General features: G+C 45.2%; 1 protein-coding gene across 1 annotated transcript in view; it reads left to right on the forward strand.

Annotated features, from left to right (window-relative positions):
- The window catches only part of GPR107 (G protein-coupled receptor 107), a 44,930-nt gene that overhangs the window by 13,437 nt on the left and 4,765 nt on the right, over positions 1-26,728 (forward strand). Inside the window, exons 4-17 of the mRNA XM_035112988.3 lie at positions 757-845; positions 1,794-1,891; positions 2,235-2,278; positions 2,782-2,838; positions 3,814-3,912; positions 5,450-5,583; positions 6,619-6,694; positions 6,898-6,971; positions 7,941-8,058; positions 8,648-8,778; positions 9,358-9,401; positions 18,326-18,375; positions 23,778-23,861; positions 25,890-26,014. Coding sequence (XP_034968879.2) covers positions 757-845; positions 1,794-1,891; positions 2,235-2,278; positions 2,782-2,838; positions 3,814-3,912; positions 5,450-5,583; positions 6,619-6,694; positions 6,898-6,971; positions 7,941-8,058; positions 8,648-8,778; positions 9,358-9,401; positions 18,326-18,375; positions 23,778-23,861; positions 25,890-26,014 — 1,223 coding nt within the window. The remainder of the gene's footprint in view (positions 1-756; positions 846-1,793; positions 1,892-2,234; positions 2,279-2,781; positions 2,839-3,813; positions 3,913-5,449; positions 5,584-6,618; positions 6,695-6,897; positions 6,972-7,940; positions 8,059-8,647; positions 8,779-9,357; positions 9,402-18,325; positions 18,376-23,777; positions 23,862-25,889; positions 26,015-26,728) is intronic.

Here is a 26,728-nt window from a genome sequence, read left to right on the forward strand (position 1 = left end):
AGAGAGAGAGAAAAAAAGAGAGCCTTTTTGGAAAGAAGTAGTAGTGAGAGAGAAGTATAGGATCCTAAACTATAGATTGAGAAAATGCCAGGAGTGTTTGCAAACCTGTAATCACTTATTTGATGGTAGGAGCATGCCTAGTTACTTCACAAGGATAGAAAAGTGTCTTGTTAGTTATAGAGAACTGGTACCAAAAAATGCTGTAATTATGGCAGTTTCTGAGAAGCTTACTCATTATATGCGCACCTTAAGGGGGCAAACGGAACTCAAAAACTCTATGCAGCAGGTGGTGGAATTTTGTATTACATTTGTAGTCGATAACAAGACCTAGAAGGCCACAAGTTCCCATGCCCACGTACCCACATTAGATGCTTTGGGTGGCTCTTGTTCTTGCCTCATGTCGCCCAAGATCTCTGGTTTGCTTGTTTTTTTACAAGCAAGCAGTACGTACATTTAAATAAATAAATAAATAAATAAATAAATAAATAAATAAATAAATAAATAAATGCAAATAGAAACAACTTTCTGGCTTTCATGCCCTCTTAAATCTGTTTGGAGAAATTTGCAAGTAATTTGATTTTTGTCCTTCGTTCTGGTTTTATGCGTTCCTTGTTTGAATTCAGAATAAAGAATGAATAATAATAATAATAAAAATATTGACAAGCTAAAGTCCCTAGGCCATTTACTTCCTCCCCTTATGCAAGGAGGTGGCTGGTGTTTAGAATCATCAGTTTTTGCTTACTCCTCCTTCTCCAGGATGAAGAAATGGAATATTGCATTTTGAATAAAACGCCAGACCATGACATCTCAGTCACCCGTCTGATACTGGACTTCACAAAGAAGATGTAAGAGATGCTTCTCATATCTCTCCATTCTCTCACCCTCCACACCCAATTTGGAGCCTGTAGAAGAAAGCACAGGCTCTGGGAAACAAATTTACAGCCCAGGGGCCTCATTCCCTCCTGGGAAACATTCCAAGTGCCCCATCCCAGTCGTGAGCAGGGCCAGAAATAAAGGTGGGCAGTGGAACGGATACGACGTTTAGGATCATATGCAAGGTCCATCTAGCTTGGCATTGTCTACACTGATTGGCAACAGCATTCCGGGTTTTCAAGCAGTAGGGTGGACATTCCCAACACTACCTGGAGATGTTAGGGTTTGAACCCGGGGCATTCTGCATACAACGTAGGTGCTCTGCTCCTGAGCTACAGGTTTTTCTTAATTTTTTTTAAAACAACAACAACAATTATAATCCAAAAAATGCACCCTACCCCAGAGACCATTATTTATCATAATTATCCAAGTTTCCAAAATTTTAACACTTCTTGAGATGGTTTGACCCCTTTCTGCTTTAACAATACAAATTCCACAAATGCCTTCCATATTTCCTCAAAATAATTTCTCTTCCGTATTCCCCTTCTTTGATAGCACACATGAATTCATCATTAATCTCTACGTTCCACACTTTATGCCATTCTTCTATTTGAAATCTACCTTGCTATAGGTGCAGTATTTACTTCTACAGAGTGAGTCTTTTTAAAAAGGCCCCATGGAACATGTGTACTCTGTATCCACGAGGCCTCTTTTAAAGGACCCACCCTGTATATAATAGGCTGGTTTCTACACACCCAAGCCATACCCTGGAGAGCCAATCATTGTGGACAGTTCTGCCCTAGATGGACCAGTGTTCTGACTTGGCATAAGGCAGCAGTTTCCAGGGTCCCAATGTCATATATTTTTGCTACCCATATAGATATTTTTGTGCCATTAAAGCATTCCCCCTTTCTCCCCAGTGTGCAAGTCAAGCCCAAATCCAATATTCCCCAGTTGCCAGAAATTGTATTTGATGACACTGATGGAAGTGTGAATGTGGGAAGCAAGCAGAATTCAGGTAAGCCTCCCCCATCCCCACTCTATGGCTGGCCATTAATTTAATGAACAGCTTCAGTTGCATGCCTGTGTCTTATCAGGAAAAGCTGCATGTCAATGGCCTGGCTGTAGAGTTCACTACCGCAATTCAACTACTGGTCTTCACTGGGAGACCTATATGGGAGAACCAGCAAACAGCTGGAACGCAGGAACATTGCTGCCTCCAATTACAGAAGCAGAGCATAGCCATCAAAGCTGGTTGCATGAGAGTGCTGAGCACATTGGACTGCTGGTCTCAGTAGTGCAGACCATCATGTGATTGACCAAGGTCCCTGTTCTCACACTTGTGTGTTTTATGCCTCTAGATCCTAAGCAACCACAATCCAAGCAAAATGTGACAGAACCCCAGGTAAGAAACTGTTGCCTTATTTTGAATATTATTATTAGTGTTGTTGTTGTTGTTATTGTTATTAACCAATAGAATATGTACCAACCAGTAACAGAATGGACATACACAAAACAGAAAAATGTAAGAACAAGTACATCATCCAAAGAACGTGAGGAGCATATGGGAAAAGGGGAGCAACCCTGAGGATGGAAGAATCTTTTTAGCTGTAACTTCATTTAGAAAGTTTTTAACTAACTGCCTTTTCAATGTTTTTGATTGTAATTGTTTTTAGAATGTTTTGATCTGCTTTTGCTTGTTTTTGATTTTATATTGTATGCCTGTTTACCACCCTGGGCTCCTTGGGGAGGAAGGGTGAAATGCAAATTCAGTTAACAACTTTTTGCATATCTTAAGGCTGCACTGATGAGGATGGTTTTGCAGTTAGCATTTTCCCTTGATGAATTCAACCTGTTCCTAGTGAATTGGCAATAGTTTGACTTTGTCTCAATTGCTCCTTGATCCAGTTGCCGCCAGAGAAGACACATCCCATCCAAAGCAAAGATGGTTACTATTCATTCCAGGTCAGTGCTCCTGAAACATAAGTAGGGTGCGTGAGTGTCTGCTTTGCTGGAAGTTTCCTAAAATGCCACCTTCTCCATCTTAAACTTGAACAACCACCAAAATCTGCTTCAAAAGCCTTTCTTTGGGGCACAGAAATCCAAAATTTTGGAAATGCTTCATTTTTTCTGTCAATGACATTGCAGTTCTTTGTGTCTTTATTGTTATGAATTACATGGGGATTGCTTGATTTTGGTGTCCACTTGTTGAGATATTTTCATTTATTTATGACTTTTAAAAAATTTGCTACTATTTTGTGATTGCTAAGGTGAATTATTCAGCTTCTTCGGTGTGCTAAGCTGCCATCAGCATTGTTTTAACTGTGAAAAGATGGTGTACAGATCAGTGATGGTGAGAAATGGACAGGAAGCCAGTGCCATTGGTGCATAATCCATATTCCATCTCTCTGGATTCCACCAACACCTGGGCTGCTTCCTTCTTCTCTCTCCCACTGATTAAAGTTTCCAAACCATCTTCAGTGTCAGCCATAATTTCTTTTACAATAATCTCTGCCTTAAAAACCTGGTCCGATAGCATCACTTGGGAGAGCACTCAGTGATTTATAACTCTGTTTCGTAGGCTGCTTGGAAGGCTCTCCCTTCGCCAGAAGCAGTATATAAATTAATAATGCTGAGCTGAAAGCAAGAAGTTGGTTTTAGAGTCAGGGCTGTTTTTTATTTATTATTTATTCGGGGCATTTGTACCCCATTCCTCAGCCAAAAAGCCTCCCAGGGTGGCTTGCATACAATCAGTGTCCACAGGCTTACAATCTGGAAACAAAACCATAACAAAAGGGGAAAGGAACAGGGAGATCAGAGGAAAAAAACCAAACTTGACACCAATTCTTAAACAATTGTTTACCTTAGTTGGACTACTTTAAAGTGGAATGACTCGTGAACATTTGCACAGATTGTTGACATTTCCTTTCTTCTTCTCAGTTCTCCTTCAACATCAGCTCAGAAAACCAAGAAGGCCTCTACAGTCTGTATTTTCACAAATGTGTCCCGAAGAATGAGCAGCTCCTCTTCAGTCTTGATGTGAGTTGGGCTTTTGTTTACTTTTTTTGCTTTGAACCCAGACTCGTCATCCACCCAGCTCCCTCCTGTTGTTCTGGACTGCTTTGGGAGAGTGTGAGAATGACATCCAAAATATTTATCGGCTAGGAATGCCCCATGGTATCTCACCCTGCACCATCTAAATTGGCAGCAGTTGGTGTACATTGGGACTGGTGGGGTGGAAGGCAGGGAGCCAGAGCCAGTGATGTGCCCAGCCAGAGTTGGTGGTTGGCGGAGCCAGAACCAGACCAGGCAGAGCCAATTGATTCTAGTTTTATTCTCTTCCTCCTCCCTCCTTAGCTCTACAAGGGGCAAATCAGACTGAGGAGGAGGAGAAAACTGACAACTAGGGTCACCCTCTGGCAGTGGCGTAGTAATGGGGGCAGGGGGCGTACCGCCCCGGGCAGCAGGCTGGACAAGGAGGCATACGACACGGCGACGCGGCAAACCCCATGAGCAAGCCGTGGAGTGAGGCAGTCTCGCTTGCATCACCGCCATGGAGGAGAAGCCCCGATGTAAGCGAGACTGCCTCACTCCGCGGCTTGCTCACGGGGTTTGCCGCGTCGTATGCCTCCTGTGCGCCCGTGCGCCGTGATGCATGCGCACGGCGGACACCATGCCCCCCAGTGGGGTGCCTTCGGGTTTGCTGCCCTGGGCAGCCAGGTGGCTAGCTATGCTGCTGCCCTCTGGACTGGTTCTAATCAATAAGGCAGGCAGGTGGGGGCTGGCTGGGAGCAGACAATGTTTGGTGGGGCAGTCGACAATTTACCCAAATGGAGCAACCTCTGCTGATCTGAATTCTCCATGCTGATAGTTCCTTTTCAATTTTCCTAATTTCCTGGCTTGAAACTCTTTTTAAAACTGTTTTAATTGCTACACTGTTTTTCCTTTTTCCTTTTACAATTGTCTTGTTTTATTTTATGTTTTAATTGTTGGTGCTTACTTTTATTTTATTTTTTGAATAACTTTTTATTGGGTTTTATAAACAGGAATCATAGGAAAAAATAAATGATAGAAATAAACAGACCAAATCTTCTCATGTTATTTGTACATCACAAACATAGTATAGTAAATTCACAGTAATATCTACAACACGTGGTTCATCACTAGTGGTCAACATCTAGGTTATTGATTCTTGAATTGGCTTAAAGAAAAATGAAGGGGAAACAGGATTGAACAGAACAAAAAATAAAAAAGAATGCCGGAAGAATGCACACGAAAGCTCATACCTTGAACAAACTTAGTTGGTCTCTAAGGTGCTACTGTAAGGAATTTTTTTAATTTTTTGTTTCGACTACGTCAGACCAACACGGCTACCTACCTGTAACTAGTACTAAAGGATTGAACAGAGTTCACAATTGACATTGTATAGCATGAATGTTTATTTTGATCAAATGTGCCAGTTTTTTTAATGAGTTTTATGCTTGCAAGCTGCTTAGGTGCAGCTTTGGCAGTTGAGTGGTGTATACACATTCACTAAATGACGATGCTGATAGTGCAATACTTTGTCTGCTTCCAGATTGAGATTATGGAAAAGAATCCAAGCAGCTACCTCTCAGCAGGAGAGATCCCTCTCCCTAAGCTCTACATCTCCATGGCCCTCTTCTTCTTCATTTTCGGAGCCGTGTGGATCCACACTCTTCGGAAACGCAGGTAAAGTGGGGATCCTCAGCAAAGCAGCCACTCATTCAGAGAGAGCCAACTTTCCGCAATCAAATAGATGAATGCAAACATAAAAGCCATCAGTTTAAAAGAGCATATATACTCTTGACTCCACAATGCATAGTTTTCAACAGTTGGTGCTCAGATGTGAGATCTGTTTCATACATTTTAGATATACCGGGTATGTCAGTCAAGCCAATGTATCCCTCTGAAATCCAGGGTCGGGGTTTATCTGTGCAAGACTTGGTCACCAGTCACCTGTAAAGGCCTCCTGTTCTGTCTCGCCCCCTAGCAAGCTTGCATTGCTGTGTAAGAGGCTAAGGCTATCAGTGTGCAGTAACCCTGATAGCTATGCTCTGCCTCCATGCTTCAGAATAGCAATTGCTGGAAATCACAGATGTGCAGGATGCTGCTGTGCTCAGGCCCTGCTTGCAGGTTTTGCATGGGCTCCTGGGTGGCCGCTGTGAGAACAGGATGCTGGAGTAGATGGGCTGCTAGCATGGTCCAGCAGGGCTGTTATACACTCTCTTCTTTATTTATTATTTATTAAATTAAATTATTCATTAAATTTTTATGCCACCCTATACCCTCAGGTCTCAGGTCTTCTCAGCAAGTATCGGTTTCCACATGCCCACCTCCCCTTCCTCACCCTTACAGAAATTGGCTATTTCCACATGGGTAGCTGTACCAAGATAGGTTTTCAAATCCTTGTAAATAGGTGCCTTACTTTGGTCCAGAGAGAGAGAGAGAGAGAGAGAGAGAGAGAGAGAGAGAGAGAGAGAGAGAGAGAGAGTCAAAACCGTCCTGCGTCCATTATGATTTCCTGCTGCGCATACCTATGACTATAAATATTCATTGCCAGGAAAGGGTAACAATATTTTAATAAAAAGCAGTAGATGTCAGTGGGTTCTGTTGCTACATTATTTTGATTCGAACTTGCCTTTTGTATTATAGGTTTTTTTCTGCTGTCAGGAGAGTGTCAGCAGGACTATTCTCTTCTGACTTTCCGTCTTGTCTTTGTTTCAGGGCTGATGTGTTCAAGATCCACTGGCTGATGGCTGCTCTTCCTTTCACCAAGTCCCTCTCATTAGTCTTCCATGCAGTAAGTAACCACTGTCTGTTTTTTTAGTTGCAACTAATAAAGAAAAAAACTATTATTCTCTTACATGAAACTGATGATTATGAGCTGTGTGTTCAAATGTAGAAAAGGCAGTGAGATCTTCAAATCATTGGGTGGTACATTTATTTATTTAACAAGGTTCATATACACACTTTTGACATCACTCCTGCCCTTTCCCCCTCCAGATTGACTACCACTACATCTCCTCTCAAGGTTTTCCCATTGAAGGCTGGGCTGTCGTCTACTACATCACTCACCTGTAAGTATCTGAAGAAGTGTGCGTGCACACGAAAGCTCATACCAATGACAAACTTAGTTGGTCTCTAAGGTGCTACTGGAAGGAATTGTTTTGTTTTGTTTCGACTACGGCAGACCAACACGGCTACCTACCTGTAACTGTAAGTATGTGGACCATGATGCTGTCTGCCATGTGGTTTGCCACCTCCACAGAGGCTGGCTAGTGGAGTGTGTGGGTCCTCTCCTTCTCAGATGATTGGTCATGGGGTGCACAGAGTCAGTCCTGCTTGATGTCTGTACCAATTGTTGTAGGTACAAGAAAAAATATTTTGTCACCTCCATCTGTATTGGGTGTGGGGTGGAGGGCCAGATGTTCCTGAACTGTATCTATCAACAGCCCCAGCAACTGTGTTGGCCAGGGATGATGGGAGTTGTAGTCCAAAAATGTATGGAGGGCCAAAGCCACCTGCTCTATATACACTCATAATATTGTTTATGATTACCTTATTATGTTTTATATTCCAGGGGTTGCTGCCAATGCTAGTCTAACTTGGAGTAGACCTATTGGAGTTAAGGGGCCGAAGTTGGTCACATTCATTAATTTCAGTGCACCTACTCTGAGTAAGACTAGCACTGAGTAAGACTAGCACTGAGTAAGACTAACCCCATTTCTGTAACCCTTAAGCAGATGTTGGTTGGTGTTCTCCTGTGCTTCTGATTTCTGCCTTTGTGTACATTTTGCTAATTAATTGCTTTCTTCTGTTGAGATGGCTTGGAGTGTAAGCACAGAAATTAAATAACTTACATTTTTGAAATCCCTTATGACATTTACATAAAGATTGATCAGTTTCTCTGTAGAGCACTGTCAATGTCACATGGGCATGGTTTTTTTCTTCTTGGTTTTCATGCATGTAGCTTCTAAAACAGTTGTTCAAGGAAGCATTTACTCCCTCTGCTGATGCCAATTTAATTTATTTTGTTTTTTCACCAGGTTGAAGGGGGCTCTGCTCTTCATCACCATTGCTCTCATTGGCACAGGCTGGGCATTCATCAAGCACATCCTTTCTGACAAGGACAAGAAGATCTTCATGATTGTCATTCCACTCCAGGTGAGGCCTTGACCTCCAATGCTGGGGTGTGCTGTGTTGCACTTATGATCTCAGAACTTCTGAGTTCTTTGAACACCCTTGATGAGCTTATGAAGTCATCATTGACCCCCAACCCAGATTCTTAGGAATGTTACATGAAATAAAATGAAGAATCATAGAGTCTTAGAGCTGGATGGGACCCCAACGGTTGCCTCGTCTGACCCCCTGCAATGCAGGAGTCTCAAATAGATCATACATGACAGGTAGCCACCCAACCTCTGCTAAAAACCTCCAAGGAAGGGAAGTCCACCACTTCCGGAGGGAGCCTGTCACGCTGTGTACCAACTTTGTCTGTCAGGTGTTTAGTCAGAATCTCCTTTCTTGTAAGTCAAATTCATTGGTACGTGTCCTACGCTCCAGAGCAGGAGAAAACAAGCTTGCTCCATCTTCCATGTGACACCCTTTAGATATTTAAAGATGGCCATCATATCTCCTCTCAGTCTCCTCTTTTCCAGGCTAAACATACCCAACTCCTTCAACCGTTCTTCATAAGGCTTGGGTGTCCAAATGCTCAAGTGGCTGATGTCTTGCTTGCTGCCCTTCTAACCAGGTCCTGGCCAATGTAGCTTACATAATCATCGAGTCAACAGAAGAAGGCACGACGGAGTATGGCCTCTGGAAAGAGATCCTTTTCCTGGTCGACTTGCTCTGCTGCGGGGCCATCCTCTTCCCAGTTGTATGGTGAGTACCAGTGAGGGCAACTATTTGTGAGTGTGATGTGAAGTTTGTCTCTTTCTCCCTCTACCTTCCCTGTCCCTTTTTGCTTTTGTGCCATGGCCTTTAGATTGTAAGCCTGCAGGCAGGGACTGTCTTGTATGAATTGATGCCATGTTAAGCCTCTCTGGGAGTCTTTGGGGCTCAAGAAGAGCAGGGTACAAATGCTTTAAATAAGTAATACTTACTCTACCCATCATCTTGTTTTTACTCTGCCTTGATAACTGTCTCTAATTCCTTTGATACCAAATGGATTAAGTCTAATACCTTAAAAAAATTCTCGTGTGTGTGTGTGTGTGTGTGTGTGTGTGTGTGTTTTGTTTCAAAACTGCCTTTGTCTGTCTTGCATGCCTGGCTGGTCCAGGGAATGTATCAGCAAGTTTTCCTAGCCAGCAGAGGACGCTCCTCACTTGCATAAAGTCCATTGCAGTCTGTGTGCCTCCTTCTGGTGGGTTGGTGGTGCCATTTTTTCTTTTCTGAGCATCTATTGACTGGAACTCTTAAATTGGTGTCTCCTTACCAACTCACCTTAATTCTCTCTTCTAGGTCAATAAGACATTTGCAGGAGGCTTCTGCAACAGATGGGAAGGGTAAGCTGTTCATTGCCATTGAGCTTCTGCTCCCCATAAAACTGTTGTGGAGAGTGAAGCTACACAAGTCTGATCCCTTCCTGCCCCCCACCTCATCCTGGCATTTTGCTGATCTTTTTTTAAAGGGCATTTAGATTTTCTTACTGTGGAGTGAGACTTCAAACCTATTAATTGCATCCAGCAAAATCAGTGGTTCCCAGACTTGTGGTTTCCTGAATTCCTCCCAAGTTCCCCATACCCTATAAAAAGCATTATATAGAATAGTGGCCTTCACAACCCACCAAGAGAAATAATAACACAACAAAATTCAAAACAGTAACAATTACTGCACATTTGTTCAAAACCCCATTAAAACCATTTTGTTTAATGAATTCAACAAAATTGATGAACTCGATTGACACCAGCTTTTCAAAATGTGATAGTCATTTACACCTTCAGCACCCCCTGCTGCCCCCTTGCCTTTTAGGTAATCCCACTGCCCAGGTGGCGGTGCAGCCCACTTTGAGAACCACCGAACTAGAGAGAAGGGGGCATGCCTCTCAAGACGGTGTTTGCCATCTTTAGCTCCTTTGGTTACTTCTGTTATCTGTTTTATCTTTTAAGATTTATTAGGAAGCCTGTTTAGCTTGTCATTAAGGTGTTGTTTTTTTTAAACTGATGCAACATTCAGACATATGAAGCTGCCTATGTGAAGTCAGCCCCTTGGTCTCTTTAGCTCATGATTACCTCTTCTGACCAGCAGCTGCTTTCTCAGGCTGAGAGAGCCCTTCCCAATCCTGATACTAGAACCATTATTATTATTATTATTATTATTATTATTATTATTATTTATTAAACGGAGGTACCAGGAACTCTGCGTGGGACCTGAAGACTTGGATGAAGCCTTCCTAGAGCACATTATCAAACATTCAAAAAGGAGAGCTATAGTAGTTACGGATGACTTCAACTTCCCTGATAACCTATTGGAACTCACTCTGCCAAGAACATAAGGTCCAACCAATTCCTCCATTGCCTTGCTGACAGTTTCATTTCCCAGAAGGTGGAAGAAGTATCAACGGAATCATCTATCTTGGACCTGGTCCTCACCAACAGGGAGAAATTAATTGACAAAGTGGAAGTACTGGGAAACTTGGGAGGAGGTGACTGTGACCTCCTGGGTTTCATGATTACAGAGGCAAAGGAAAACTCAGTGTAATTGGACATGCCCTCTGGACATTAAGAAGGCTGATTTCAGAAGCTTAAGAAGCTACTGGATGAGATCCCATGGTCAGAAATACTCAAAGAGAAGGGAGCCCAAGATGGATGGGAGTTTCTTAAAGGTGAAATATTGAAGGCACAAATGCAGACAATTGCAACAAGAAAGAAAAGTGGGGGCATCTAAAGAAACCAGTGTGGCAACATAAAAAGCTTACAGATGATCTGAGATTTAAGAAGGGCATGTGCAAGAAATGGAAGAATGGGGGATTCATGGAGGAGGAGTAGCCAATAGTTGCAGGGAGAAGGTCTGATTGGCCAAAGCTCAAAATGAGCTCAGGCTTGCAAGAGAGCTTAAGAATAATAAAAAGGTGTATTTGGCTATGTTTAAAGCAAGAGGAAGAATAAGCAAGTAGGTCCTCTGGGTGGTGAAGATGGAGAAATGCAATTGGGTGACAGGCAGAACTGCTCAATGCCTACATTGCTTCTGTCTTCACCCAAAAGCAACACAGTGTCCAACCTTATGATAACAGAAAAAGGAATGTAAAGATGGAGCTGCAGCTCAAGGTAGGAAAAGAGGTGTTAAGGGAACACTTGGCTCAAATCTGCAGGGCCTATACCCAAGGGTACTAAAGGAGCTTGCAGGTGTACTCTCAGAGTCTCTGTAATATTTGAGAATTCTTGGAAACCAGGTGAAGACCTAGACTAGACTAAAGGTGAGCAAATGTCCCCAACTTCAAAAAAAGAGAGAAGGAGATCCATGTAGCTACCTACCAGTGAGTTTGACATTGATACCAGGAAATGTCATAGAACATATAATCCAACAGTCAGTCTGTGAGCACTTAGAAAAAGATGCTGTGATTACTAAGACCCAGCATGGGTTTCTCAAAAATAAGTCATGCCAGATGTATCATATTTCTTTTGTTATAGAGTTACAAGCTTGGTGGATCAGGGGTATGCTGTGGGTGTAGTGTATCTTGATTTCAGTAAGGCTTTTGACAAAGTCCCACATGATGTTCTTGTTTGACAGGCTGGTAAACTGTGGGCTGTGTGAGGTAACTGTTAGGTGGATTTGTAGCTGGTTGACTGACTGAATCCAAAGAGCGTTCACTAAGGATTCCTCATCATCCTGGACAAACGTTTCTTAGATGAAGGAATTGAGGGGATGCTCATCCAATTTGCAGATGACACCAAACTGGGAAGGGTAGCTAATGCCGCAGAAGACAGCATTGGGATTCAAGATGACCTTAACAACTGAGCCCAGACTAACAAAACGAATTTCGATAGGGACAAATGAAAGGTTTTGCACTTCGGCAAGAAGAACCAAATATAAGATGGGGGAACACCTGGCTTACTAGTAGTACATTTGAAAAGGATCTAGTGTCCAGATCAAAATAAGCAGTATGACTGCCTTCATCAGACCACACCTGGAGTACTATATACAGTTCTGGGCACCATAATTTAAGAAAGCTATTGACAAACTGGAACGTGTGCAGAGAAGGCCAACGAAGATGATCAAGGGTGTGGAAACCATCCCTTATGAGGAATGATTAAGGGAGTTGGGTATTTTAACATGGATAAGAGGTGACTGAGAAGAGACATGGTAGCGATCTCAATTATCCAAAGGGCTGTCACAAGGAAGAGGGAGCAAGCTTGTTTTCTCCTGCTCTGGAGGTTAGGACCAAACCAATGGCTTCAAGGTACAGGAAAGGAGATTCTGATTAAACATTAGGAAGAAATTTCCGATGGTAACAGCTGTTGGAGATTGGAATGGCTCCCTCAGAAGATGGTAGACCCTCATTCCTTGAAGGTTTTAAAACAAGGGCTGGATGGTCATCTGTCATGGATGCTTCAGTTGAGATTCTTGCATTGCAGAGAGTTGAACTACCGTAGATGACCCTTGACATTCTTTCCAACTCTATGATTCTATGAATCTGTGATCTGTGACCTTCACACAAACACGCTGCTATCACTTTTACTCTGCATTTCTCTCCCCAATTCTCCACTTTTAAAAAAATGCATATTTAATGTCTTGCAAGCCCATGCTAGAGCCCGTTATGCTAGGCTGCTTGATGCATTTTATTTAAGAAGTAAGAACCCTGTGCATATATTTAGGGAATGCTCTGTGCAAAATTGGTCACATAAACTTAGCTGTTCTTGGTTCAAGGGTGGTTAGGTCTGCTGGTGAAATATTTGGCCAGTCAAATGTGCACTCCACGGTGGATGCTGGCGAAAGAGAGAGAGAGAGAGAGAGATGGGCGTCTGCATCCAGAGTTGTCTGGTGGTTGATTTACGATGTACCTTTCCTGCATTGAAGCTGGCAGCCTGGAGGGCTTTTGCTTTAAATTATTAAAAAATATTTATAGCCTGCCATTTTCTGCAAGTGCATCTCCCAAGGCGGCTTGCCAGGAGCCCAGCAGATAATGAAATAATAAAAGATGTAGTAAATGAATGTGGCGATATGGTGTGTGTGTGTGTGTGTGTGTGTGTGTGTGCAAACGGTACCACCAGCAGCAAGCAAGCAAGCATTCCTAATGCAGCAGTTCAGAGGGCCTCAGTTATCCTTTGGAATCAAATCACGCTAGAAGGCTGGTGGAAGGAAAGCCACAAGGAGGAGCAGTCTAGGCTTCCCTTGGGGGTGATTTCATAGGGGAAAGGGTCCCGCCCCAGGTACTCTGCTTCTCCCTTTTCATATTTCAGTGAAGGAAACTGAGGTCAAACTTAATAAATAAACATGAAGGTAAGTTGATTGATTCTATTCCTACACCTACAGCTCGGTGGCATCTCCAGGCAGGGCCAGGGAAAGCCTGAAAGCAGCTGCCAGTCAGTGAGCACAGTACTGAGCTAGATGGGCTCCAATGTTCTGATTCTGATTCTGTTTATGCAGCTTTCTATGTTCCTATTTATTCAGAACTGATGAGGACTAGAATCTTGCTTTGTTTTTAGTTGAAGGGCTGTTGTTCAACAGAGCGCATCTGCCTTGCATTGAGAAGGTCCAAAGGTTCAGTCCCTGGCATCTCTGGGTAGGGCTGGAAGAGCAGCTGCCAGTCAGTGTAGACAGCACTGAGCTAGATGAGCCCAGTGGTCTGACTTGGCAGCTTCCTTTGTTTGTAACTGGCAGGCATATTCTGGAAAATGCCTGCTCTTGCCAGTTTAAGCTGAGACTGCCCATCTTCATTGACATCCGGACATTCTCCCTTCCTGTTGACTTCTTTCAGCGTTGTAAAAATAGTCTGCTAGGCACTGTGAGAGGTGTTTGCATGTAAGAGAACACCTACTCTGGTTTTTCAAACTCTGTGCTTCCCTTGCTCAGCGCCACTGGGCACATTGCAAGGGCAAGCAATAAAATTAGAGGAAAAGGCTGGGAAAGAGAAATGGTAGCAGCCCAGTATAAGATGATGCTGGGGCCCAGGAGGGGAAAGTGTCTGTCAAGGTGACATTTTTGAATTGAAGGAAGCTCTCTGTGTGGCAGGTAAAAGGAGCATTTGCCTCCCCTCAAATAGGATATTGCAAGAGTTGGGAAAGGTTCAGAAAAGGGCAACCAAAATAGTGGGGATGGGGTGACTTCACTGTAAGGAAAGCTTCCAGCGTTTGGGACTTTACTTTAGATAAAAGGCAAGTACGAAACAACATGATAAAAGCTTATAAAATGATGTGTGGCATGGAGAAAGTGGAAAGAAAGCCCCCCCCCAAATGCTAGAACTTGTGGACACCTAATGAATCTGGATGTTGGAAGGTTCAGGACAGATAAAAGAAAGGGCTTGTTCACGCAGCACCATAGTTAAACTGTGGAACTCCCTGTCTCAGTAGGCAGGGATGGCCACCAACATGGCTGGCCTTAGAAGGGGATTTAACAGAGAGCTTTCGATGGCTACCAGCCACATCCTATGCTCTGCCTCAAATTTGGAGGCTGCACCGCTTCTGAAAATCAGCTGCTGGGAAACGCAGGAGGAGGGGAGCTTGCTCTTGTGATCGAATCCTGCATGTAAGTTTCCCACAGGCATCTGTGAGAACAGGATGCTGGACTAGATTGGCCATCGGCCTTTTCCAGCAGGCTTTTATTATATTCTTAAAACTCTTTTCTCCAGCCACGCTTGTCTGCGTGGTCTTCAGTGCGCCAAAAAGCCCAAATAGAGGGGACAGTGGGAGGAGCTAATCTCTTGTGCCATTTAGAAAAGCCTTTGTTCCCGGTTGCCTGGAGACAATCAGCACTTGCCATAGGTGAGCATGCAAGTGGGTCTTGGACAAGCCCACTAGAACCTGTTTGCATTCAGGACAATGCAAGTCACCTGTCCTCAGGAAGTATTCAAATGCATACTTCTTGTAACACTGAAGGTAGAACATGTAGGAGCTACTTCTGCAGGGGAGCATAAGTCATTAAAAATCCCAACCTTTGAAATGGCAGGCAAGTTCTTTAGCTATCATCTCCTCACCTTGCGCTTTTTTAAAGCATACCAAATGAATCACAATCCATTATGTTCCCAAAATAAGAGGCTAAAGGCAATTGGGCTGGTAGCTTTGAGTCATAAATGGACTCTGTGATTTTCTCTCTCACCCACCTCTCTGGCCTGCTGCTGTCTCTTTTCCTTTATGCTTAAAAGTTTGGAAGAAGAGGGTGGGTAGAAAGAGAACCCATCCCTCTTCAGTCAGTTCACCACTAATTGGGAGGCTAGGTGGGAATGGAAAAAAGAAACGACAGAAAAATGCAGAATAACCGCACGGTATTCTGTTCCACTCTTCTCCTCCTGATCCTCTGTATTTAATCCAGTGTTCTCTGTCTCTCTCTTGGTTTAGAATACTTGTTTTTTCTCCTAACATTTTAACTGAATAGCTAAAAACATAGTTTCTCGCTCCAGAATTTTTCTTCGGTGCCAGCACGGCAAATCAAAGTACCTGCTTCTCCCTAGCATCTCAGGAGTGGGTCACAACAATTTAAAATATAGCATTAAAAAAGGGTTTAAAACAAATGTTTGTTTATTTATTTGTCAATCCAGCATCTAAACGTTGGAACTCCCTGCCTGTTGATTTCAGGCAGGTGCCTTGGAATCAAGCAGTGCATACATTTTATGAAATAAATAAATCTATTTTACTCATTTCATAAGACTTACACACTGCTGGATTATTTTTTTTGGGGGGGGGAATACAACAAACCCCAAAGCATTTGTTGCTCCACCCACATTTACTGTTGGCCCCACCCACCATTGGCGTGTGACCCTCAGAAACGTAGCCTGGAAGGGGATGTGACCCTTGGGCTGAAAAAAGGTCCTCTGTCTTTGATGCAGAGGCCTCTTTTTTGCCTCTGAAAATAATGACAAATGGAAATATCTCTCTCTTTGTGCAGTGCCAGGCAAGACCCATGCGGTGTAAATTAACCCCTTTTCGCAGTTGTTCTGCAGGAGAGTTCTTGACTGCTTTGTAAGCAAATTGCATGGCGGTGCCTGTTAGGCTGGTGCCCCCTTTGTCCTCGGCAAGGGCAGGGGAACAATAGGAGGCCACACTCCTCGTTCCGCCAAGCCAAGTGTGACACCTGCACCATCTGCCATTGATTGCCATTCCTGGCTGTGCCGATAAGAAGGGGTGGAGGAGATCTCTTCCCTAGCCTTTCCAGTCAACCAGCGCCATGGCTCTGGGCTCCCTCGACATAATGCTCATTGACTAACCTACGAGGATGTGTCATGGGAACCGTGTTGCTCCTCATGATTGAGCGTGGCTCTGTCCCATTATGACCGCAGCATGACTTACCGGAATGAGCCTTAGCTGTTGGTGGTGTGGGGTCTGCCGTCTTCTTTTGACAGATCGAAGTGGACTCAGACAGCTTTACGAGAGGATCAGACAAATTCATGAAGGATAAGGCTGCGTACAGCTGCGAGCTGTGATGGATGTGTGCTACCTCCAGTGCCGGAGGCACTTTTGTCCTGCTTGTGGGCTCCCCATAATAGACACCTGCTTGGCCCCTCTGAGTGCAGGATGCGGGACTTGATGGGTCTGTGGCCTGATGCAGCAGTGTTCTTACATCCTACATCCAGAGGCCGTTAAGCCTCTGAATACCAGTTTCTGGGAATAAGAACGGGGGAGTGCTGGCATGTTCAAGTTCAGCTTGTGGGCTTCCCTAAGTGCCTGTGGAAAACGCTGAAGCAGAACCTGAGCACAGGAGCCCTCTCTCCTCCTGCGGTTTCCAGCAGCTGGTATTCAGAAGCGTTACTGCCTCCAACTACGGAGGCAGAGCATAGCTATCATGGCTAGTAGCTGTTAATAGAATTCTCCATGAATTTGTCCAGTGCTCTTCTGAAGCCTTCCTAGTTGCTGGCCCTCACAGCCTCCTGCAGGAGTGAGTTCCATAGGTCACCTTTGCACCGCATGAGGGAACTCCTTCCTTTTATCTGTCCTGGACCGTCTAATATTCACTTTCTTAGGATGTCTGTGACTCCCATTGTTAACGAGAGGAAGGGGGAGAGAGAGAGATTGGGGGGGGCATTTCTTTCTCCAGTGTCTCTATGACATGCATTGTTTTATAGACTTATCAAGTCGTCTCTTACTTGCCTTTTCTCCAAACTAAAAAGTCTCAAACACTGCAGTGTTTCCTCATAGGAGAGTTGCTCCATCCTTATGACCATTTTGGTTTGTCCTCAGTGAACATAAAATGCAGGACCGGTCAGTGTCCTCATTCAAGGGACCTTGTTCTGCGTGGCAAAGAGAGTCTGCCCTCCTCAAAGCAATGCCAGTTCCTCAACCTTCACTCTCTCCTTCAGGTTGCAGCAGAGGCTTCTCTGTTTCCACTCCGCCCCCCCCCCTTAAGTTGATGGCGCTGCAGCTAGCCTTGTTTTCCATCACCACACTCTGTGGACTCCTCTCTCACATCTCCCGCCTCCCCCCCCCCAACACCTTGACCTTGAAACCAGCATGGCTTTGGGTCTCTGGCAAGGCAGAAGCCAGCAAATGCTAACTTGGCAGGTGGAAAGAGAATTTTGGCTTATTTAGAGCCGAGGCTTTCAACTTCCCTGCATCTTGGCCTTCTGAATAGGTTCTGACCTGAGACATGGTGTGTTTGTGTGTGTGCGCATGTGGTCCAGTGCAGAGGTAGTGAATCTTCTTAAGCCTGAGGGCCAGCCATGTGCAGAGGAGGGTGACCCAGATGATAACGGGCCTGGAAACCAAGTCTTATGAGGAGTGGTTGGGCATGCTTATCCTGGAGAAGAATGAAGTGTAGGTGTAGTGTATCATTTTTTAAAACGGTAAAGTGCAAGGTTTCCCACAGGGTCAATATGAGATTGTGCAGGAGGTGAATAAAGATCTAGGGTTCAAAAGGGCCATGGGTAGAAAAGAAGTTTACAAGGTATGGCGTGAAAAAATTAAATAGGGACCATGAGCCTAAGTAGTCAAGGGCTGGGCATGCACAGAGTATTATGGTACCCTATTATTTTCACTTGTTTTCCTTATATTTTACATTTTCTAATTCCAGTAGTGATTGATAAATGACTTGATTGATATTTCTTGACTTCATTTCACTTGCATTCCTCAGAATGTGGGTTGTGGATAGGGGTCGATAAAAACTTTTGTGTGCTCATCAAGAGCTCGTGTAACTCAGAGGTTTGTGTTTTGAGTCTCTTGGAGACCTTTGGGTTAAACAACAATAATTGCATAAATGCTACATTTTTCTCCCTTTGCAGACAAGCTTTTGCCACCTTGCCCCTCCCGTCTTCAACCATCCATACTTTCTCCTTTTTCCACAGCTGCTATTAACCTAGCAAAGCTGAAGCTGTTCCGGCACTACTACGTCATGGTAAGGAGTTTGACATGAGCAGCTGTGAGTGGGGAGTCCTCGTGGCTGGTCCCACACTTTGGCACCGTTTGACTAACCCTCCTCCACTGCTTCTGAACTGCTCTTGCTTGCTCACTGGGGCCAGGAGTGAGCAGTTACATAGCCTCTTTCAATAGAGGCCGTGCTTTGGAGATCTCACAAGTAACCTTCTGTTGAGATTTTAGGCACTATTCCCTCTCTGCAGAGGCAGGGAACCTATTAGGATGGCTCACCCTAGGAGGCTGATGGATCCAATGGGTTTCCAGATGGCCGTGGAGGATTTTCTGGCTGATATGACTGGCCCTCCCATCAAAGCCCCAACTGACCTCTAGAACATCTGGATGTCTCGGGGCATTGACACGATTGCCCCTGAGCACCCTCTCCCACTATGTGGAGCCCACTTGGCTCCCTGGTATATCCTGGAGCATAGGGCGAGAAAACAAGCTAGGAGACAGCTGAAACGCAAGTGTAGGAAAACTAGTGCAATGCAGTTGAACACTGGTAAGGGCCATCCAGCCTATCTAGTGGCAGTTAAGGCAGCAAAGAAAGCATACTCTGCTGCTGCAATTGCATCCTCATTGTGCTTTCTGGAAGAGCTTTTCTGGGTGGTGCCAGGGCCTCTTACCACCTCGCCCAAAGAAGGTTGAAGAACTGATGGTAGCTCACTGTAACTTATTAGCAAAGTATTTTGTTGATAAAATAGCTTGCATCTACTGGGACCTTGACTCTGCTGTTACAGCAGATGAATCTGAAGGAGTGTCCAGAGCACTGTCTAGGCTTGTTGTGTTTGATGAGTTTCAATTAGTAAGGCTGAAGGATGTGGGCAAGATGCTTGAATCAGTCAGGTTGACCACCTGCACTCTTGTCCTTACTAGATAAAAACTAGCAGGAAGGGGACAGTTGACTGGGCCAGGCAGGTGTCTCCTTGTTAGAGGGGTTAATTAATCCCTGTCTGCTTGAAGGAGGCAGTGGCAAAATACTCATCAACAAACCCTCCCTGGATTTGGAAAATCTTGAGTAACTACTGGCCAGTTGCCAATCTCCCCTTCTTGCGTAAGGTTTTTGAGCGAATGGTGGTGGACCCAGATCCAGGCAATCTTGGAGGAAACTGATATTTTAGATCAACTTCAATCAGGCCCAGTTTTGGCACAGAAACTGCTTTGGTTGTCCTGTAGGATGACCTCTGTCAGGAGAGAAACAGAAGAAATGTGTCAGTGTTAATTCTCTTCAACCTCTCGGCAGTTTTTGATACCATCGATCATGGGATCCTTGAGGAACAGCTGTCTGAGTTAGGGATGGGTGGCACTGCTTTGCAGTGGTTCTGCTCCTACTTGGATGGCCATTTCCTGAGCGTGATGCTTGGGGAATGCTGTTCAGCTCCATGGAGCCTTCATTACGGGGCTCCTTATCCCTCATACTGTTTAACATCTACATGAAACCGCTGAGTGGGGTCATCTGGAGCTTTGGAATGTGTTATCAGCATTATTATGATGATGACACATAGCTCTTCTTCTCCTTTACACCAGCAAGTGAGGCAGTGGATGTGCTGGATCATTGTCTTGCCTCAATAATGGGAGGTTGCCTGCTCTTGATGGGGTTACACTCCCTCTGAAGGAGTGGTTATGTAGCTTGGGGGTACTCCAGAAACAATTGCTGTTGCTTGAGGCTCAGGTGCTGTCGGCAGTGCAGAGTGCCTTTCATTAGTTTTGGCTGGGGGCCTAGCTGCACTTCTATCTGGACAGAAGTAGCCTAACTTCTGTCGCCTATGCCCTGGTAACCTCTCAGTTAGATTATGGCAATGCGTTGTATGTATGGCTGCCTCTGAAGATGGTTCAGAAACTTCATCTAGTGCAGAATTCAGTTGCCAGGTTGCTCACTGGGGCAAGATGGTTTAAGCGAATTAGTTTCCAAGCCCAATTCAAAGTGTTTGTTTTGACCTACAAAATGTAACTCCTGCCAACCTAGTAGTTCGAAAGCACCTCATAGTGCAAGTAGATAAAATAGGTACCGCTCCAGCGGGAAGGTAAACAGCATTTCCGTGCACTGCTCTGGTTCGCCAGAAGTGGCTTAGGCATGCTGCCCACATGACCTGGAAGCTGTACGCTGGCTCCCTCAGCCAGTAAAGCGAGATGAGCACCGCAACCCCAGAGTCGTCAGCGACTGGACTTAACGGTCAGGTCATAAAGCTTAAACGGCTTAGAACTGCAATCAAAGGCTGCCTCTCCCCATATAAACCGACCATCATCCGAGGCCCTTCTTTCTGTGCCTCTTCCATGAGCGGTCCAGAGGCTAGAAACATAAGAATAGGCGTTTTCTGCGGTGGCTTCCTGTTTGTGGAAGTCTTTCCCTAGGGAAGCTTGCCTGGTGCCTTCCTTACAAGGGCGTACCCACCGCGGGGCAGGGAGGGGCCGCTGCCCTACTCTAGAGGCAGGGCCGGTCGGGCAGCTGCGGGCAAGAGTGGCGCTGCCGGCGGGGCTGGTGGGCAGAGGCGGAGGACAGCCCAGCGGAGCGCGAGTTCGGCGCCCGCAGCAGTCTCTTGCGCCCGAGCCGTGCGGAGTCCACACAGCCGCGCTGTGTGGGAGGGGGCAAGGGCTGACGCTCCCGACGTTCGGGAGACCTTTGCGCATGCGCAAAGCGGGGCGCATGCGCACAGCGCGGCTGTGGACACCGGCGGCCGCCGTGCAGGGCGCATGCGCACAGCGCGGCTGTGCTCAAAGGTCTCCCGAACGTCGGGAGTCGTTCAGCGCCTGCCAGACCGCTGCAGCAACGGAGCCTCGGATAGCTTCGCGGAGGCCGGGGCTTTGCTCCAGACCTCCGCGGAGGCCCCGATCCAAGCCTGGTTCCCTTCTCTCCCCCCCCGCCCACCCCCAGACTTCCCTCTTCTCCTCTAGGCGGCCGCTGGTTTTCTCCCCTTCGCCGCCGTCGCTTCAGGTTTATTTTGATTTCACCTGGGCTCTGTAGCCCCGCCCACATTCCCACTTTGTGGCCCCTCCCCTCCCGTGCCTTGGCCCCGCCCCTTGCCCCCCCCTAGTTTTGATCCTGGGTACGCCCCTGCTTCCTTATATACCGTATTTTTCCATGTATAAGTGGTTGTTGCTAAATTTGTTTGGTCAGAAATAGGGGGTTGTCTTATACATGGATGATGAAAACACAGGGTTGTTGTCGTTTTAAAAAACAAACACTACTTGCCTTCCTGTGGCTGCCATGAAGAAGCTGCCGGAACCGCCAGTCTTTTCACTTACCACTTCCGCAATCTCATGAAAAAAGCTCAACAACTTTGGGCGATCTTGGGGGTTGCTACGCTGGTGCTGGTGCTTTGAATATTTAGTAAAATATAAAAGTATTTCTGCTTGATGTTTAAAATACTGATTTCTTAATTTTGACTTTAAAAAGGGGGGGGTCTTCTTATACATGGGGGCGTCATACACAGAAAAATGCGGTATCTTTAGGCGCCAGGCAAAAATGTTTCTCTTTAGCCAGTCCTTTGACTGATTATAACACTCCATGTCCTTTTAAATCTGTTTGAGGAAGGGGGGTTATTGGTTTGTTGTATTTTTGTTTTATTACGTATTTTGTGTTTTCGTTTTAACGCTGTGAACTGCCCTGTGGCATTCAGATGAAGGGCAGTATACAAATTTAATAAATAATGATGCTAATTCTTCACTGACCTTCAGATGTTGTTGGGCCACTGCTCCCATCATCCCTGATCATTGGCTGTGCTGGATGGGGAGTGATTGGAGTTGGGAGTCCATCCACATTGCAGGGGATTGCATTAGATGACCCTTTTGGTCCCTACAGTTCTATGATTCTGCGAACATCCACAAGGGACCAAGGGGAACTGCTTTGTAAAGAGCCCCGGTTCCATGTTGTCTGTGCTGATAGGCAGCAGATCTCCAGGGTCTCAGGCAGGGAACCTCTCCCACTCCTACCTGGAAATGCCCATGTGGATTGGACCTGGGACCTTCTGTGTGCAAATCATGTGCTGTTGGAATTTCCAGTGTGCAGAGCATGGCTTGTGTCTCTTGCCAGAGGGTAGACTTCAGTTGCTGCAGTCACACACACACTGAGATGCTTGTACAGTAAGAAAACAGCAAAGTTGTTTATTATAGGAAGCATGTCACTTGGTTGGAAATGGGTTTCAAGTTCTAAGTTAACTCACTAATCTAGAGAAGACAAAGACAGCCATGCTTCATCCTTTGTTCTCACAGAATAGATCAAAGATGACCTCTTGAGAGAGAGAAGTAGAAGGAGGGAATTGCAAACAGGGTGCATCTTAGGATGTATCAGTCTAAAATTAAAGAGATAGGGAGGTTAGCACCATAGATCAAAGGTACAGGGACAGTCTGGGAATCTGGGAGTCTATTGCTCTGTTTTAACCCTGTGCAAAACCCTCTCAGCAAGCTCAGTGGCACCCAAACTTCCGTTGTGTGCTCTGCTACTGAGCTACCGGTGAAGGACAGACTGCCCTGAGAGACCTGGAGAATAGACTATTAGATTGGTCCTACCCTGGTAAGTGCCTGGATGGGAAGTCTGCTTGGATGCCGCCACCCCTGCCCCTCCACACACCAAAAGCCACATTGAGTTTTCTGAAGCAAGGTGGTTTCAGTTATAACTGTTGCCAAATGCCTTGCCTCTCTGGCAGGAGAAGAAGAATATGCTTGTTGGGCAGTCACTGCTTGAGGTAATCATCTTCCCTAGAAGGCACCAGCCCATTGAAATGCAAATGGGATCCATCAAAATTAGTAACAGGTTGATTCGCTGTGACTTGAATGATCAGATGGAAATCAAGCGCTGCCATTCCTCCAATTCCACCTTTGTGAGAGGCATTTCCAGCTGACTTACAGCAGATGCATAGAAAGCCCATCCATTGCAGCCTGAAATCACATGGCTTCCCCCTAATGAATCCTGGGAGCTGTAGTTTGTTAAGGGAATTCTGAATTCTAGCTATGTGATGAGGAAACTACTGTTCCCAGTATTCTTTGGGGGAAAGCCATTTGTTTGTTTGTATATTGCATTTATATCCCACTCTTATGTCTAAGGAGCTCAGGGAAGCATACATGGTTCTCCCCCTCCTCATTTTATTCCCCACAACAGCCCTGTGAAGTAGGTTATAGGCTTGAAGGCAAGTTCATATGCAGTGTGCTTCATGCATCTGAGTGGGGATTTGATTCCTGCTCTCCCAGATCCTAGTCCAAGACTCTGATCATTGCACCACACTGATTTTCATGTGCTTTAAATGTGTGTTGGGTGTGCTTTCTATGTACACTGTGGCTCTGCCCCAAATCCCTGGTGAGATTTTGATTAATCGGTGGGGCAAGAGTCTCTCAAGGGTTGTGTCTCCGTCGTTCTGACTTCTAACTCTGATCCTCTCCCTCTGCTCACAGATCGTGTGTTACATTTACTTCACGCGGATCATTGCTATTCTCATCAAGATCGCCGTTCCATTCCAGTGGAAGTGGCTGTACCAGGTACCCCCCCCACCCCAGCATGCTTCTTTCAAAGCTGTAATATAACATAAATCTATCATGGAAAGCTATTCTTAAGCTTTGGCACTGGTGGCCAATATTTCAGGCCTGATGCTCTCCCCACCCCTTCCTGAAATGTTGATCCCCCCCCCCTCTTTCCCCAGTTCTTTTTTCTTACTGCAGGTTATTATACGCTAGGACTGAAAAGTAATTGCTTTATTGATCTCAGAACACACACATTCAAGAAATGCCCTTCAGACATTAATCGAGAACACAGAAAGGGTCAGGGAGAGATTATGGGGAAAGGGGGTGGGAACATCAGCAAGAAAAGCAAGTCCTAAATTGGAAAATAAATAAATGAAAACTACCCATAAACCAACAGAGATGATGATAATAATAATGATGATGATGATGATAATAATAATAATAATACTTGAGGGCAACAGCCTCATACTTGGAAAGTCTAAGAAACAAAAAAGAGAATCGTTGCAGTTTTGAAATTGGTTTGGTCCACCGTCTCGATTAAAAATGGCGTCTAGTTTTATCAGGACTTGTTGGTCTTGGGAACCATCATGTAAAATTTGCTTACAGTATCTTAAGAGGTGTCCAAAATGCATAGCAAACAGGCAGGCAACTTTCCAAAACATATTGTAGATATACAAATCACATTACGATTGGATCATACCGTAAATTTTTAATGGACAGTGTTTGATAAAGCTGTGTCAGAGCATCTAATTCACTGCTGACGATGGCAACACTCGCAAAATGTACGAAGGCATGATGGAAAGCCTTTGAACCAACCGTCAGGAAAAACTGCACCTTTGAAAACCTTGCCAGGAGAGATCATCACAGACCACAGCAAGCAGATGAAGCGATGGGCAGAGCACTATCTAGAACTGTACTTGTGAGAAAATGTGGTCGCTCACACAGCAATCGACTGCATCCAGACCCTGCCTGTCTTGGAAGAGCAGGACGTCTCTCCCTCCCTTGTCAAGCTGAATAAACCATCAACTCTCAGGCATGTTGTAAAGCCCCAGGAGAGGATGGAATCCTAATAGAAGTGCTGAAAAGCTGGCTTCAGTTCCTCCCTCATGGCCTCTTCTTCCAATGCTGGGGACAAGGATCTGTGCCACAAGTCATATGCAACTCCAGCACTGTGACCCTTTACAAAAACTAAAGTGACCGCCGTGACTGCAACAACTACCATGGGAGCTCCTTGCTTTGTCCTGTGGGAAAAGCCTTTCTTTGCCCATGTAGTTCTCAACAGATTACAGCCATTCACTGACAGGGTTTGTCCCAGGTCATTATGCAGCTTTAGAGCTCAGAGGTCAGCAGCTGACATGATTTTCTCACTGCGTCAGCTGCAGGAGAAAGAGCAGAGATGCCTGTTGTGCATCGCCTTCATGGACCTGATGAAGGCCTTTGACCTCATCACCCAAAAAGGACTCTTCACACTGTTCCACAAGATAGAATGCCCACCTTAGCTCCACAAGATGATTGTGTCCTTCTACAAGAACATGTGTGGCACCGTCCAGTATGATGGCTTATTCTTGGAAACCTTACCTATAAAGAGCTTTATGGAAGTGAGTTTTGGTAAGCTTACAACCGCCAGGAGCAATGCCTCGATGCCCCATTGCCTTCCATAAGTGCTGCATCAGGAAGATTTTGGGCATCACATGGCAGAACAGTCTCAAACAAAGATGTGCTCTCCCAAGCCCACATTCCCAGCATGCTCACAACCCTGCCTCAGTGACGTCTACGCTGGCTTGGTCATGCCCACAGAATGGGCATGGATCCCCAAGGACATGTTTTATTCAGGACAGACCCACTGAAACTAACCAGCTTTTCAGACCTGTGCTAGGCTAGATGGAACAGTGGTTTCACTTGGAATAAAGTTGCTTCACATGTAAGCAAAGGTGATCGTAGCTTCAGCAGTGGCTGACTCTAATGAACTAAGAGCCCCATTTGGGTGGGAGTCCTGTTGTCTACCGTAGCAATCTTTTCCAAGTGCCCCTCTCTTCTTTGTTGCAGCTGCTGGATGAAATGGCCACCTTGGTGTTCTTTGTCCTCACCGGTTACAAGTTCCGGCCTGCCTCTGACAATCCCTACTTGCAGCTCTCTCAGGACGATGATGATGTCTTGGACATGGAAGCTGTGTAAGGGGCCTGTTTCCTTGTAATAACTTGTATTAAGATTTTAAGCATTGCTATATACAGGGTTTGTTTTTTTAAGGGGGGAAAACAGATAAATTAGGACTTTGCAATTTGTCTCTTGATTTTGGTGCATTCTGATTACAACAGATATATGACACTAGTTGCTGTTGGGTGTGTCTGGAAGAATTGATGTTAGACATTGATTCGATCTCAACATTCCTGTTTAATATAGTCCCAACTCTCTCTCTTTCCAAAATTCAGACCCTTCAATACGAAATGTTCTCTGGAGCAGTGGCAGAAATGGCAGGAAATGGGGCATCCCTTAATGTCACTTATGATCCTCCCCACCACTTCAACAATTAATATATAATTTGAAACCCAAAGGGTACTTTCGTAGTGCTGGACTTCTACTAGAAAGGAAGACCAATAAATAGGGAGCAGTTACAATTGGCATATTATGATCCAAGTCTTAGCTGTTTCCATCTGGGACAAACTTTACATGATTCCCTCATTCAAACCCAGGTGATTCTGAATGTTGGTCCATCTGGGAAAGGATTTGCAGCAGCAATGTGTGAAGCATTGAAGAGCATAAGCGACCTTGTTTTGTGTATTGGGATTCCTGCCTAGCTCCTGTGGAGTCAGCCTGGCCTACATGGAGCAGCAAGGTGGGGAATTGGGTGAGAGGTGTATTGAATCAGAAGCTCCTAACAAGGTGGG

This window comes from Zootoca vivipara, chromosome Z2 (assembly GCF_965207765.1).
Source record: "Zootoca vivipara chromosome Z2, rZooViv2.hap1.1, whole genome shotgun sequence".
Classification (NCBI taxonomy): Eukaryota; Metazoa; Chordata; class Lepidosauria; order Squamata; family Lacertidae; genus Zootoca; species Zootoca vivipara.